The following is a 14,440-nucleotide window of genomic DNA, read 5'->3' on the forward strand; positions in this document are numbered from 1 at the left end:
ACCTTGAAGCAAGGTCAAGATGCTATGTATGTTTTTTGGGGCCTTGTCATCATACACCATCTTGCCAAATTTGGTACTGATAGACTGAATAGTGTCCAAGAAATATCCAACGTTAAAGTTTTCCGGACGGACGTCCGGACGTCCGGACGGACGGACGGACGACTCGGGTGAGTACATAGACTCACTTTTGCTTCGCATGTGAGTCAAAAAGCGTCTACTTTGAGTTCTGCTACGATGTGCAGTTGTATGTATGGAATGCTAAATAAATCCTCGAACTCAATTTGACGAGTTGTTTTCTGCTGCTGCGAAGACGGGCGACGTAGAATAAAAGAACACAACTATACGACGTTTGAGAACTTGTGGCAATCTCAAGTGTCGTGTAACAGGAAGCAAGCGGTTAAAAACGGGCGTCAATAGAGCCAATGAACACTGATGTCTACTTGTAGTATTTCATTCACTTGTGGTCTCTGAGCATCAATGCTTACTGCACGCAGCGTCGTGCACACATCCTTTAAAGACGATTTATTTCACGTGATCAACAAAACAGGGTTGGAATGGAGGGTCACTTGAACAGGAACATGAAATTGGGTGGTCTGGTGGTGAGGGTGGCGGAAGCTCTACTCTTGTCTTCACATAATGTAGTAGCATGCAGGCAGGAGGGCACACCCCAGCCACAGGCCCCGCCCACTTCGTGTAAAGTGCCTATGGTCACGTGACTATGAGTACATATATATATATATACTCCCGGGGACTTTGTATTGATAGGCCATGACTCAGTACCCTCCGGTTGATGTTTGGCTGTCTCCTGGAAATCTTGTCATTCTGCACCAGTTCCATCTGCAAGCATGTCGACTTGGTAAGTTGGGAGGGCTGATAATGCCTCTTCAACCTTCTGTTGCAGCTTTTTACATTATATTTAGTCAAGTTTTGACTAAATGTTTTAACGTAGAGGGGGGAATCGAGACGAGGGTCGTGGTGTATGTGCGTGCGTGTGTGTGTGTGTGTGTGTGTGTGTGTCTGTCTGTCTGTCTGTCTGTGTGTGTGTGTAGAGCGATTCAGACTAAACTACTGGACCGATCTTTATGAAATTGTCATGAGAGTTCCTGGGTATGATATCCCCATACGTTTTTTTCATTTTTTTGATAAATGTCTTTGATGACGTCATAACCGGCTTTTCGTGAAAGTTGAGGCGGCACTGTCACGCCCTCATTTTTCAACCAAATTGGTTGAAATTTTGGTCAAGTAATGTTCGACGAAGCCCGGACTTCGGTATTGCATTTCAGCTTGGTGGCTTAAAATTTAATTAATGACTTTGGTCATTAAAAATCTGAAAATTGTAAAAAAAATAGTTTTTTTATAAAACGATCCAAATTTACGTTCATCTTATTCTCCATCATTTGCTGATTCCAAAAACATATAAATATGTTATATTTGGATTAAAAACAAGCTCTGAAAATTAAATATATAAAAATTATTATCAAAATTGAATTTTCGAAATCAATTTAAAACCACTTCCATCTTATTCCTTGTCGGCTCCTGATTCCAAAAACATATAGATATAATATGTTTGGATTAAAAACACGCTCAGAAAGTTAAAACGAAGAGAGGTACAGAAGAGCGTGCTATCCTTCTCAGCGCAACTACTCCCCCGCTCTTCTTGTCAATTTCACTGCCTTTGCTGTGAGCGGTGGACTGACGATGCTACGAGTGTACGGTCTTGCTGCGTTGCATTGCGTTCAGTTTCATTCTGCGAGTTCGACAGCTACTTGACTAAATGTTGTATTTTCGCCTTACGCGACTTGTTCTTTCTTTGTGACGGTTTATGCAATTATATGAATGCAATATGATGAATACAGTTTGTCAAGAAATTATTGCGAATTTTGCCTCTGAATTCATACAATGTTAATAACATTGACAAGTCAAGGCATATTATACATCAATGTTTAAGCTTATAAATTATTCTATCTGCAGAACATGTTAGATTTGTGAATTATCTCCCTTTGGTCGAACCAGACAACAGTTATTGCCTTTTTTGGGGAAAACAAATTGAAACACACTTGTGTTTTTTGACAACTTCAAACGGTGCAATTTTAACATAAAAGGTTGCAGTTACAGCCTATGACATCCTTCTCTGTAGAGAAGCATACCTTTTGAGCCGATTATGTAAAAACACGCGCGCATGATATAATACAAAAGGGATGTGACCCAGATTTTCGACCAAAAATGACCACGGGTGACTCTACTCAGCGTTGCGCTTTAACAAAACCAGGACATCCAGTCGATTGCCAGAGGATTGAGTTGGTTTAGCAAGTGTCGCAGCATGCAAGATAATAATCTGAACTGAAATAGAACGGTCAAAGCGGACGAAAATTCAACTATTTCGTCAATTTTACTGAAAGCAATTACATACAGAATGCCTTTGTGCTCATCCGCTGTAATCTTAAGAAGCAGTAATTCTGCAATAATATGGTTTTAAAAGAAAGTTCACGGAGTTTTTTTCTCCCGTAATGCTGTCAGTATTACCACTAGATATACTGTCGAGCCTGTCAGTCCATATTTAAGGCCACATTCCAAATATCGTCCTCCAGCCGAGGTGCCACCAGTAAGAAGCAAATTACATGAGCATCCCTGGCAATATGTAAACATAAAATGAGATTTTTAAGTCCTATTTCAGTGGCCTTTCTCATAGTATAAATTGTGTATGAAACTAACCCGGATTTCCTGGAGCGCAATGTGCAAAAATAGATCATAACACAAACATGTCAGCACATTTCTCGAGGAAAGCCCAGTTTAAAAAAGTTTAAATATTACAGGATGAACAAAATTACGTTCTTTGCAATTTTTTGTTTCTATTCAACCACTGGAACCAAAAAAACATCATCATCAATCGAAAAATAATACACGCAGCTGTCTTTACTTCACTAAGTGTCACACTGAAATTCGGACACGTTTTTGGAGCCCTACGTTTTTGTCTCATGCGGTCATTTTCAAGCTAAGAATAGGGAAGATGAGATTAACAGCTATTGTGTTTTCAGCGTAGCAATAGGGTCCGATATTTAGACGAGACAAGTATAATGCCGACGAGTCGAAGACCCTATTGCTATGCTGAAAATACAATAACGATTATATAGCTGTTCTGACCTTGATTTGTTGTTCCAAACTTACAAAATGACAGTTTTTGCGTCGATGCGTTGATCTCAGGTTTTGATAGCAGACGCCGTTTCTTATGCGCATTAGTTTTGCGCAGGCGCCACACTGACTTTGGAAAAAAACCTCGATTTGATGCACATACGCAAGTTTTGATTGGCAGCGTCGTATACAACAAAAAGAAGTTTGAGTTATTTTTTATTTTGAACAAGACTACTAATGAAGAAGACCAAAACACAACATCAACGGAAAACTAGAAGAACTAGGATGCAACAAGGGGAGGAGAAGAGAACAGCTAATCCGTACAACGCGAGCAGGCGGTAGCGAAGTTTTCAGTTTGGGTGAATGGCATTTATACTTGTCTCGTCATGAAGCGAATTTTTCAACCTCAGTTATAAATGACTACATGAATGTTAATGCCATGGGTTGTACATCAATACTTCAGAGGGGAAGTGGGGTATTTAGTGTGGAGTTACGAGATAAGAAAAGCCGAATGCGAAAGTTTGTGTCAGTCGGCAACCGAGCTCACACAGGCACACAAAAACGGCTGTTCCGTTTTACTCCCCGGTTTGTACTACATCTTTCGACTTTGGGCATTTTGTGGTGTTTAGGGACAGAAAATAATTGGTTTAGTCCTGTTTCATCGGGAAGTTAGCAGAAAAGGGTATGCTATCGACATTTGTAAAGCTGAAAAACATTCCCGAGAAGAATTTCAAGTTGTCAGTGTAGGCCTATGCTGTTGTCGATTAAAACACCGTGTGGTACAGATGGGAAAACTCTTCCCCCTTCCCCGTCGCGATATAACCTTGAACGGTTGAAAACGACGTTAAACACCAAATAAAGAAAGAAAGATGGGTAAACCGGAACCATGCGTCTTTGTTATTGCCAATATGCTTTTGGATATTGGCAAAAATGGCCGACTTCTGTAGCATTATGTTTTGATGATCGGAAGAGACCATCCAATCACAGCCCCCGAATTCCCCCACGTGTCCATCAGAATAGCTAAACACAGTTATATTATTTGATTGTGTAACTAAAAAACCCAGTCTTCTTTTATTCCATACCAGAAACATCTCTGTGATGTTAATTGTACAGCATCTACAAGTGAAATACTAATTCTCAATAATTTGTTGACAATCTGTATCAAACAGGACTTGATGCAGCGTCATATTTTATTTTATAGATAACACACTTTTGTTGAGCGTAGACACACAGTTTGATGGATTCCAAGGTACGGTCAAAGCCGTGCCGTTCCCGTCTTTGGGCCACAACAACCAAAACATTGTGATTAAATTGCAGAGATGTTGTAGACGTTGAATAAATTTAATCACTTTCGATTGAGTAGATGGGCAACTTTTGTTAAACGGTGGACACAACAAAGTGTGCTTGACTTCGAGTTGGTGTCCAAGCCTTGTTAAGGCCGTCTTTGAACTTAATAAATAACTAGCAGTTAAGCCCGGCTTCGCCCGGGAGTAAGCGGAGCCCTGTAGCAATTTAAGACGCTCGCTATCCCATTATCATTAGCTTTACCTCCTTTGTTTGGATACAAAAAAAGAGTTATCTCCCTTACCTTCTAGAAATTTCCGGAACTGTCCAGTTAATTTTTCTTTCTTCATTTCTTCCCCTCATAGGAGCAATAGCGAGTCTCTAATATCACTGGCATGATGTGCTTGCTACAGGTGAACAGTAGGCACTGAACTGGTCTTGCACCATATAGGCTGTATTCAATAAATGGGAGGTCCATAATCTGAGAAAGGAAACAATGAATCAAGAAACTAAAACCCAGGTGCACATCTGCGGCACCTAGGGAGTGTACGTGCACACTATCTTGTTCCTGCCTCTTGCCATCTCAGAGGTATGGCGACCACAGACAAAAAAGAGTTATCTCCCTTACCTTCTAGAAATTTCGGGAACTGTCCAGTTAATTTTTCATTCTTCATTTCTTCCCCTCATAGGAGCAATAGCGAGTCTCTAATATCACTGGCATGATGTGCTTGCTACAGGTGAACAGTTATCTCCCTTACCTTCTAGAAATTTCCGGAACTGTCCAGTTAATTTTTCATTCTTCATTTCTTCCCCTCATAGGAGCAATAGCAAGTCTCTAATATCACTGGCATGATGTGCTTGCTACAGGTGAACAGTAGGCACTGAACTGGTCTTGCACCATATTGGCTGTATTCAATAAATGGGAGGTCCATAATCTGAGAAAGGAAACAATGAATCAAGAAACTAAAACCCAGGTGCACATCTGCGGCACCTAGGGAGTGTACGTGCACACTATCTTGTTCCTGCCTCTTGCCATCTCAGAGGTATGGCGACCACAGACAGACACACACACCCACAGACAGACAGACACTCTCTTTTATTTATATGTACTAGCAGTTAAGCCCGGCTTCGCCCGGGAGTAAGCGGAGCCCTGTAGCAATTTAAGACGCTCGCTATCCCATTATCATTAGCTTTACCTCCTTTGTTTGGATACAAGAGTTATCTCCCTTACCTTCTAGAAATTTCCGGAACTGTCCAGTTAATTTTTCTTTCTTCATTTCTTCCCCTCATAGGAGCAATAGCAAGTCTCTAATATCACTGGCATGATGTGCTTGCTACAGGTGAACAGTAGGCACTGAACTGGTCTTGCACCATATAGGCTGTATTCAATAAATGGGAGGTCCATAATCTGAGAAAGGAAACAATGAATCAAGAAACTAAAACCCAGGTGCACATCTGCGGCACCTAGGGAGTGTGCAGGCTCACTATCTTGTTCCTGCCTCTTGCCATCTCAGAGGTATGGCGACCACAGACAGACAGACAGACAGACACACACACACACACACACACACACACACACACACACACACACACACACACACACACACACACAGACAGACAGACACTCTCTTTCTCTTCGCCCGGGAGTAAGCGGAGCCCTGTTGCAATTTAAGACGCTCGCTATCCCATTATCATTAGCTTTACCTCCTTTGTTTGGATACAAAAAAAAGAGTTATCTCCCTTACCTTCTAGAAATTTCCGGAACTGTCCAGTTAATTTTTCATTCTTCATTTCTTCCCCTCATAGGAGCAATTATAGCGAGTCTCTAATATCACTGGCATGATGTGCTTGCTACAGGTGAACAGTAGGCACTGAACTGGTCTTGCACCATATAGGCTGTATTCAATAAATGGGAGGTCCATAATCTGAGAAAGGAAACAATGAATCAAGAAACTAAAACCCAGGTGCACATCTGCGGCACCTAGGGAGTGTACGTGCACACTATCTTGTTCCTGCCTCTTGCCATCTCAGAGGTATGGCGACCCCAGACAAAAAAGAGTTATCTCCCTTACCTTCTAGAAATTTCCGGAACTGTCCAGTTAATTTTTCATTCTTCATTTCTTCCCCTCATAGGAGCAATAGCAAGTCTCTAATATCACTGGCTAGATGTGCTTGCTACAGTTGAACAGTTATCTCCCTTACCTTCTAGAAATTTCCGGAACTGTCCAGTTAATTTTTCATTCTTCATTTCTTCCCCTCATAGGAGCAACAGCGAGTCTCTAATATCACTGGCATGATGTGCTTGCTACAGGTGAACAGTAGGCACTGAACTGGTCTTGCACCATATAGGCTGTATTCAATAAATGGGAGGTCCATAATCTGAGAAAGGAAACAATGAATCAAGAAACTAAAACCCAGGTGCACATCTGCGGCACCTAGGGAGTGTACGTGCACACTATCTTGTTCCTGCCTCTTGCCATCTCAGAGGTATGGCGACCACAGACAGACAGACACACAGACAGACACTCTCTTTTATTATATGTACTAGCAGTTAAGCCCGGCTTCGCCCGGGAGTAAGCGGAGCCCTGTAGCAATTTAAGACGCTCGCTATCCCATTATCATTAGCTTTACCTCCTTTGTTTGGATACAAAAAAAGAGTTATCTCCCTTACCTTCTAGAAATTTCCGGAACTGTCCAGTTAATTTTTCATTCTTCATTTCTTCCCCTCATAGGAGCAATAGCAAGTCTCTAATATCACTGGCATGATGTGCTTGCTACAGGTGAACAGTTATCTCCCTTACCTTCTAGAAATTTCTGGAACTGTCCAGTTAATTTTTCGTTCTTCATTTCTTCCCCTCATAGGAGCAACGGCGAGTCTCTAATATCACTGGCATGGTGTGCTTGCTACAGGTGAACAGTAGGCACTGAACTGGTCTTGCACCATATAGGCTGTATTCAATAAATGGGAGGTCCATAATCTGAGAAAGGAAACAATGAATCAAGAAACTAAAACCCAGGTGCACATCTGCGGCACCTAGGGAGTGTACGTGCACACTATCTTGTTCCTGCCTCTTGCCATCTCAGAGGTATGGCGACCACAGACAAAAAAGAGTTATCTCCCTTACCTTCTAGAAATTTCCGGAACTGTCCAGTTAATTTTTCATTCTTCATTTCTTCCCCTCATAGGAGCAACAGCGAGTCTCTAATATCACTGGCATGATGTGCTTGCTACAGGTGAACAGTAGGCACTGAACTGGTCTTGCACCATATAGGCTGTATTCAATAAATGGGAGGTCCATAATCTGAGAAAGGAAACAACGAATCAAGAAACTAAAACCCAGGTGCACATCTGCGGCACCTAGGGAGTGTACGTGCACACTATCTTGTTCCTGCCTCTTGCCATCTCAGAGGTATGGCGACCACAGACAGACAGACACACACACACACACACACACACACACACGCACACACACACACACACACACAGACAGACAGACACTCTCTTTCCCTTCGCCCGGGAGTAAGCGGAGCCCTGTCGCAATTTAAGACGCTCGCTATCCCATTATCATTAGCTTTACCTCCTTTGTTTGGATACAAAAAAAGAGTTATCTCCCTTACCTTCTAGAAATTTCCGGAACTGTCCAGTTAATTTTTCATTCTTCATTTCTTCCCCTCATAGGAGCAATAGCAAGTCTCTAATATCACTGGCATGATGTGCTTGCTACAGGTGAACAGTTATCTCCCTTACCTTCTAGAAATTTCCGGAACTGTCCAGTTAATTTTTCATTCTTCATTTCTTCCCCTCATAGGAGCAACAGCGAGTCTCTAATATCACTGGCATGATGTGCTTGCTACAGGTGAACAGTAGGCACTGAACTGGTCTTGCACCATATAGGCTGTATTCAATAAATGGGAGGTCCATAATCTGAGAAAGGAAACAATGAATCAAGAAACTAAAACCCAGGTGCACATCTGCGGCACCTAGGGAGTGTACGTGCACACTATCTTGTTCCTGCCTCTTGCCATCTCAGAGGTATGGCGACCACAGACAAAAAAGAGTTATCTCCCTTACCTTCTAGAAATTTCGGGAACTGTCCAGTTAATTTTTCATTCTTCATTTCTTCCCCTCATAGGAGCAACAGCGAGTCTCTAATATCACTGGCATGATGTGCTTGCTACAGGTGAACAGTAGGCACTGAACTGCTCTTTCACCATATAGGCTGTATTCAATAAATGGGAGGTCCATAATCTGAGAAAGGAAACAATGAATCAAGAAACTAAAACCCAGGTGCACATCTGCGGCACCCAGGGAGTGTACGTGCACACTATCTTGTTCCTGCCTCTTGCCATCTCAGAGGTATGGCGACCACAGACAGACAGACACACAGACAGACACTCTCTTTTATTATACTAGCAGTTAAGCCCGGCTTCGCCCGGAAGTAAGCGGAGCCCTGTAGCAATTTAAGACGCTCGCTATCCCTTATCATTAGCTTTACCTCCTTTGTTTGGATACAAAAAAAGAGTTATCTCCCTTACCTTCTAGAAATTTCCGGAACTGTCCAGTTAATTTTTCTTTCTTCATTTCTTCCCCTCATAGGAGCAATAGCAAGTCTCTAATATCACTGGCATGATGTGCTTGCTACAGGTGAACAGTTATCTCCCTTACCTTCTAGAAATTTCCGGAACTGTCCAGTTAATTTTTCATTCTTCATTTCTTCCCCTCATAGGAGCAATAGCAAGTCTCTAATATCACTGGCATGATGTGCTTGCTACAGGTGAACAGTAGGCACTGAACTGGTCTTCAATAAATGGGAGGTCCATAATCTGAGAAAGGAAACAATGAATCAAGAAACTAAAACCCAGGTGCACATCTGCGGCACCTAGGTAGTGTACGTGCACACTATCTTGTTCCTGCCTCTTGCCATCTCAGAGGTATGGCGACCACAGACAAAAAAGAGTTATCTCCCTTACCTTCTAGAAATTTCCGGAACTGTCCAGTTAATTTTTCATTCTTCATTTCTTCCCCTCATAGGAGCAATAGCAAGTCTCTAATATCACTGGCATGATGTGCTTGCTACAGGTGAACAGTTATCTCCCTTACCTTCTAGAAATTTTCGGAACTGTCCAGTTAATTTTTCATTCTTCATTTCTTCCCCTCATAGGAGCAATAGCAAGTCTCTAATATCACTGGCATGGTGTGCTTGCTACAGGTGAACAGTAGGCACTGAACTGGTCTTCAATAAATGGGAGGTCCATAATCTGAGAAAGGAAACAATGAATCAAGAAACTAAAACCCAGGTGCACATCTGCGGCACCTAGGGAGTGTACGTGCACACTATCTTGTTCCTGCCTCTTGCCATCTCAGAGGTATGGCGACCACAGACAAAAAAGAGTTATCTCCCTTACCTTCTAGAAATTTCCGGAACTGTCCAGTTAATTTTTAATTCTTCATTTCTTCCCCTCATATGAGCAACAGCGAGTCTCTAATATCACTGGCATGATGTGCTTGCTACAGGTGAACAGTAGGCACTGAACTGGTCTTTCACCATATAGGCTGTATTCAATAAATGGGAGGTCCATAATCTGAGAAAGGAAACAATGAATCAAGAAACTAAAACCCAGGTGCACATCTGCGGCACCTAGGGAGTGTACGTGCACACTATCTTGTTCCTGCCTCTTGCCATCTCAGAGGTATGGCGACCACAGACAGACACACACACACACACACACACACACACACACACACACACTGACACACACACACACACACATACACACAGACACTCTCTTTCTCTTCGCCCGGGAGTAAGCGGAGCCCTGTTGCAATTTAAGACACTCGCTATCCCATTATGATTAGCTTTACCTCCTTTGTTTGGATACAAAAAAAGAGTTATCTCCCTTACCTTCTAGAAATTTCCGGAACTGTCCAGTTAATTTTTCATTCTTCATTTCTTCCCCTCATAGGAGCAATTATAGCGAGTCTCTAATATCACTGGCATGATGTGCTTGCTACAGGTGAACAGTAGGCACTGAACTGGTCTTGCACCATATAGGCTGTATTCAATAAATGGGAGGTCCATAATCTGAGAAAGGAAACAATGAATCAAGAAACTAAAACCCAGGTGCACATCTGCGGCACCTAGGGAGTGTACGTGCACACTATCTTGTTCCTGCCTCTTGCCATCTCAGAGGTATGGCGACCACAGACAAAAAAGAGTTATCTCCCTTACCTTCTAGAAATTTCCGGAACTGTCCAGTTAATTTTTCATTCTTCATTTCTTCCCCTCATAGGAGCAATAGCAAGTCTCTAATATCACTGGCATGATGTGCTTGCTACAGGTGAACAGTTATCTCCCTTACCTTCTAGAAATTTCTGGAACTGTCCAGTTAATTTTTCGTTCTTCATTTCTTCCCCTCATAGGAGCAACGGCGAGTCTCTAATATCACTGGCATGATGTGCTTGCTACAGGTGAACAGTAGGCACTGAACTGGTCTTGCACCATATAGGCTGTATTCAATAAATGGGAGGTCCATAATCTGAGAAAGGAAACAACGAATCAAGAAACTAAAACCCAGGTGCACATCTGCGGCACCTAGGGAGTGTACGTGCACACTATCTTGTTCCTGCCTCTTGCCATCTCAGAGGTATGGCGACCACAGACAGACAGACAGACACTCTCTTTTATTATATGTACTAGCAGTTAAGCCCGGCTTCGCCCGGGAGTAAGCGGAGCCCTGTAGCAATTTCAGACGCTCGCTATCTCATTATCATTAGCTTTACCTCCTTTGTTTGGATACAAAAAAAGAGTTATCTCCCTTACCTTCTAGAAATTTCCGGAACTGTCCGGTTAATTTTTCTGTCTTCATTTCTTCCCCTCATAGGAGCAATAGCGAGTCTCTAATATCACTGGCATGATGTGCTTGCTACAGGTGAACAGTAGGCACTGAACTGGTCTTGCACCATATAGGCTGTATTCAATAAATGGGAGGTCCATAATCTGAGAAAGGAAACAATGAATCAAGAAACTAAAACCCAGGTGCACATCTGCGGCACCTAGGGAGTGTACGTGCACACTATCTTGTTCCTGCCTCTTGCCATCTCAGAGGTATGGCGACCACAGACAGACACACACACCCACAGACAGACAGACACTCTCTTTTATTTATATGTATAGATAATAATACGAGAATTTATAACGCGCACATATCTCACCACAAGACGACTCAAGGCGCACACAACTTTACACAATCAAAAGAATGGTGACAAGAATCAGAAGCAGGTGAGTCTTTCGAGCTTTTCACGTGTGTGTTTTGTTACTCTTTCCCAGGACACTCTTGATAGTAGTTATGTGTGTGCCGGAGATCGTGGGACACGAAGGGTTTAGGGCGAGGATCCCTAACGGTTATAACGTGCCAGACCCGTGTAAACCCAACGTCATCTGGCAAGGGGTGGGCCACAAGTGGTTCGGGGGTGGCGGCGCCAGAAATCCTTTTGGGAAAGACTTCGCCAACAATAATTTACAGGTTTGCACGCTGTTCTGTCCCTGCTGTCTCTGTCGGTTTTTCTGTTTGTGTTTCTCTTCGTGTTTCTGTTTGTCTGTCTATTTGGTTGTCTGTCTGAGTCTGTGTCTGTTTGTCTGTCTGTCTGTCTGTCTTTCTCTTTCTCTCTATCTATCTCGTTGTGTTTCTCTTCGTGTTTCTGTGTGTCTGTCAGTTTGTCTGCCTGGGTATGTGTTTTTTGTCTGTATCTCTGTCTGTCTGTCTCTCTATGCAAAATGAAAGAAGAGTTTAACAAAACCCCAGAAAAACAAAGTTACTGATCTTGTGCGTCAAGCCAAAGTGAGTTATTTTAACAAATAGATTGAAGACAGAAAAGACATAGCTGTAGTTTGACGTGCAGTAAGAAAGGATGACGTAAATGTGCAGTCACAATTTTACCTGATGAATTTAACGACCACTTTTTATAGCGTGCAGACAAATTAAAACAGCCAAAGCAACCAAAATAATGAGTATTCTGGTTGTAATGATGCTTTCCTAAAGCTAATGACATTATGTGATGCAAAATTGAGTCCCGTGGATTCGTTTTCAATTCCACCTATTGCTGTTCATGAGGTAGAACGATTTATATAAAATTTAGAAAAACCTGTGTTTTAATCAAAACACTTATCCTGGTATTTAAAACAATGATAAAGTCATTCCGCTCCCGAAAATCAGACACTAATAATTGTCGACCTATTTCTCTGCTCCCAATTTTATCCAAACCACTGGAAAAATATATTCACTGGATACCACCAAAAATTGTGTGTTTTTAAAGAGAGCAAAATTTGTATAATTTTTATTTCTCAGTCATTTAAAAGATGCGCACATATTTTTCTAAAACATTTCATACAAACTCATCTTATGTATTTCAATTGTTAGTGTGGAAAATATCATGGAGATGCATTCATAAACACCAGAGATACAGTTTTGACAATGTTTCGACACATTTTTACGCCTTCTGCCCACTCAAACATTTTTAGGTCAACAACCAAATCAAAAATTACCCGAGAACATGAAATACGTCTCTATTTTTTTGTACCAGTGCATGTCAATATATATGGTAATATTTGTGTTTGAGCCTTTCGCAATCTAAAGAAAGGCAAAACTAGATGAATCACCACTGTCATTTTGCTGCACTGTGCATGTGTATGCGTGTGTGTGTGTATGTGTATGTGTGTGTGTTTGTTTGTGTGTGTGTGTGTGTGTGTGTGTGTGTGTGTGACTGTGTGTGTGTCTATGTGTATATGTGTGTGACTGTGTGTGTGTGACTGTGTGTGTGTGTGTGTGCGTGTGTATGTGCGTGCTTGCGCGTGTGTATGCAGTGGAACGCAGACCTGTGCAAACTGGACAGTGACGGGGACGGACGGACCAACGGTCATGAGCTGGGGGACCCTGACTGTGTGTGGACACCAGGATCCACCCCGCTACGCACCTTCAACATCACCCACCCAGGTCAGCTTTCGGTCAACTTCTCGCATATATCGAACATTTCCGGGTAAATGCAAACACTGATTTTTTGTATCGTATGGCGAAGTTGCCGAGTTATGCCTATTCTAATTTTTGTCGATGTTTTTAAACGTTTTTGTCAGGTCGATTTTGGGGGATATCCTTAATTGGAACGCAGTCGCGCCTCACCCTTGTAAAAGAAATCTTTGATCCGAAAAGTGTGCCCGACAGTCAAGTTAAGTGCCTTTCATTGCATACATTTAAAAAAAAATGAAATGACACATGACTAAATGTTTTAGTAGGGGTACGATTATGGGTGCTATGATCTTTTTGACGAGTTTATATATCTATTCCATTGTGTGTTTTTCAAGAAGAGAATGTGTTTGTCGTTGACACAGGAGTGTGCACTCCATGGGGCGAAGGGGAGTGCAATTCCAAGAATTACGGATGGGTCTGTAATGAACTCCACTGTGACTACATCAACGCCCCAGGTAAAAAGAAAGCAATGTCCGCGTCTGTGACGACAGTAAACGGACAGCCGAAATTATAGCCATGGCTTTAAACCTTTTCCTTATTATCTCATCTGTGAAGTTAAGAGTAGTTAAGGCACGGAATGTTGGTCCAAAAACGTGTTTTTGATTCTCAGCTTTTTACATTTAGTCAAGTTATGACTAAATGTTTTAACATCGAGGGGGGAATCGAGACGAGGGTCGTGGTGTATGTGCGTATGTGTGTGTGTGTGTGTGTGTGTGTGTGTGTGTGTGTGTAGAGCGATTCAGACTAAACTACTGGACCGATCTTTATGAAATTTGACATGAGAGTTCCTGGGTATGAAATCCCCGAACGTTTTTTTCATTTTTTTGATAAATGTCTTTGATGACGTCATATCCGGCTTTTCGTGAAAGTTGAGGCGGCACTGTCACGCCCTCATTTTTCAACCAAATTGATTGAAATTTTGGTCAAGCAATCTTCGACGAAGCCCGGACTTCGGTATTGCATTTCAGCTTGGTGGCTTAAAAATTAATTGATGACTTTGGTCATT

General features: G+C 42.1%; 1 protein-coding gene across 2 annotated transcripts in view; it reads left to right on the plus strand.

Moving 5' to 3' along the window:
* Nucleotides 1-744: 744 nt before the first annotated feature.
* LOC138957454 (putative DBH-like monooxygenase protein 2) overlaps nt 745-14,440 on the plus strand; it is a 33,775-nt gene continuing 20,079 nt past the window's right edge. For both annotated transcript variants that reach the window (XR_011453036.1, XM_070328577.1), the window contains exons 1-4: nt 745-856; nt 11,742-11,937; nt 13,275-13,404; nt 13,797-13,889. Coding sequence is in view for 1 of the 2 variants with exons in the window: in XM_070328577.1 (XP_070184678.1) it covers nt 846-856; nt 11,742-11,937; nt 13,275-13,404; nt 13,797-13,889 (430 nt within the window). In the remaining variant the exon portion in view is untranslated. The remainder of the gene's footprint in view (nt 857-11,741; nt 11,938-13,274; nt 13,405-13,796; nt 13,890-14,440) is intronic.

This window comes from Littorina saxatilis, unplaced genomic scaffold (assembly GCF_037325665.1).
Source record: "Littorina saxatilis isolate snail1 unplaced genomic scaffold, US_GU_Lsax_2.0 scaffold_504, whole genome shotgun sequence".
NCBI classification, from domain to species: domain Eukaryota; kingdom Metazoa; phylum Mollusca; class Gastropoda; order Littorinimorpha; family Littorinidae; genus Littorina; species Littorina saxatilis.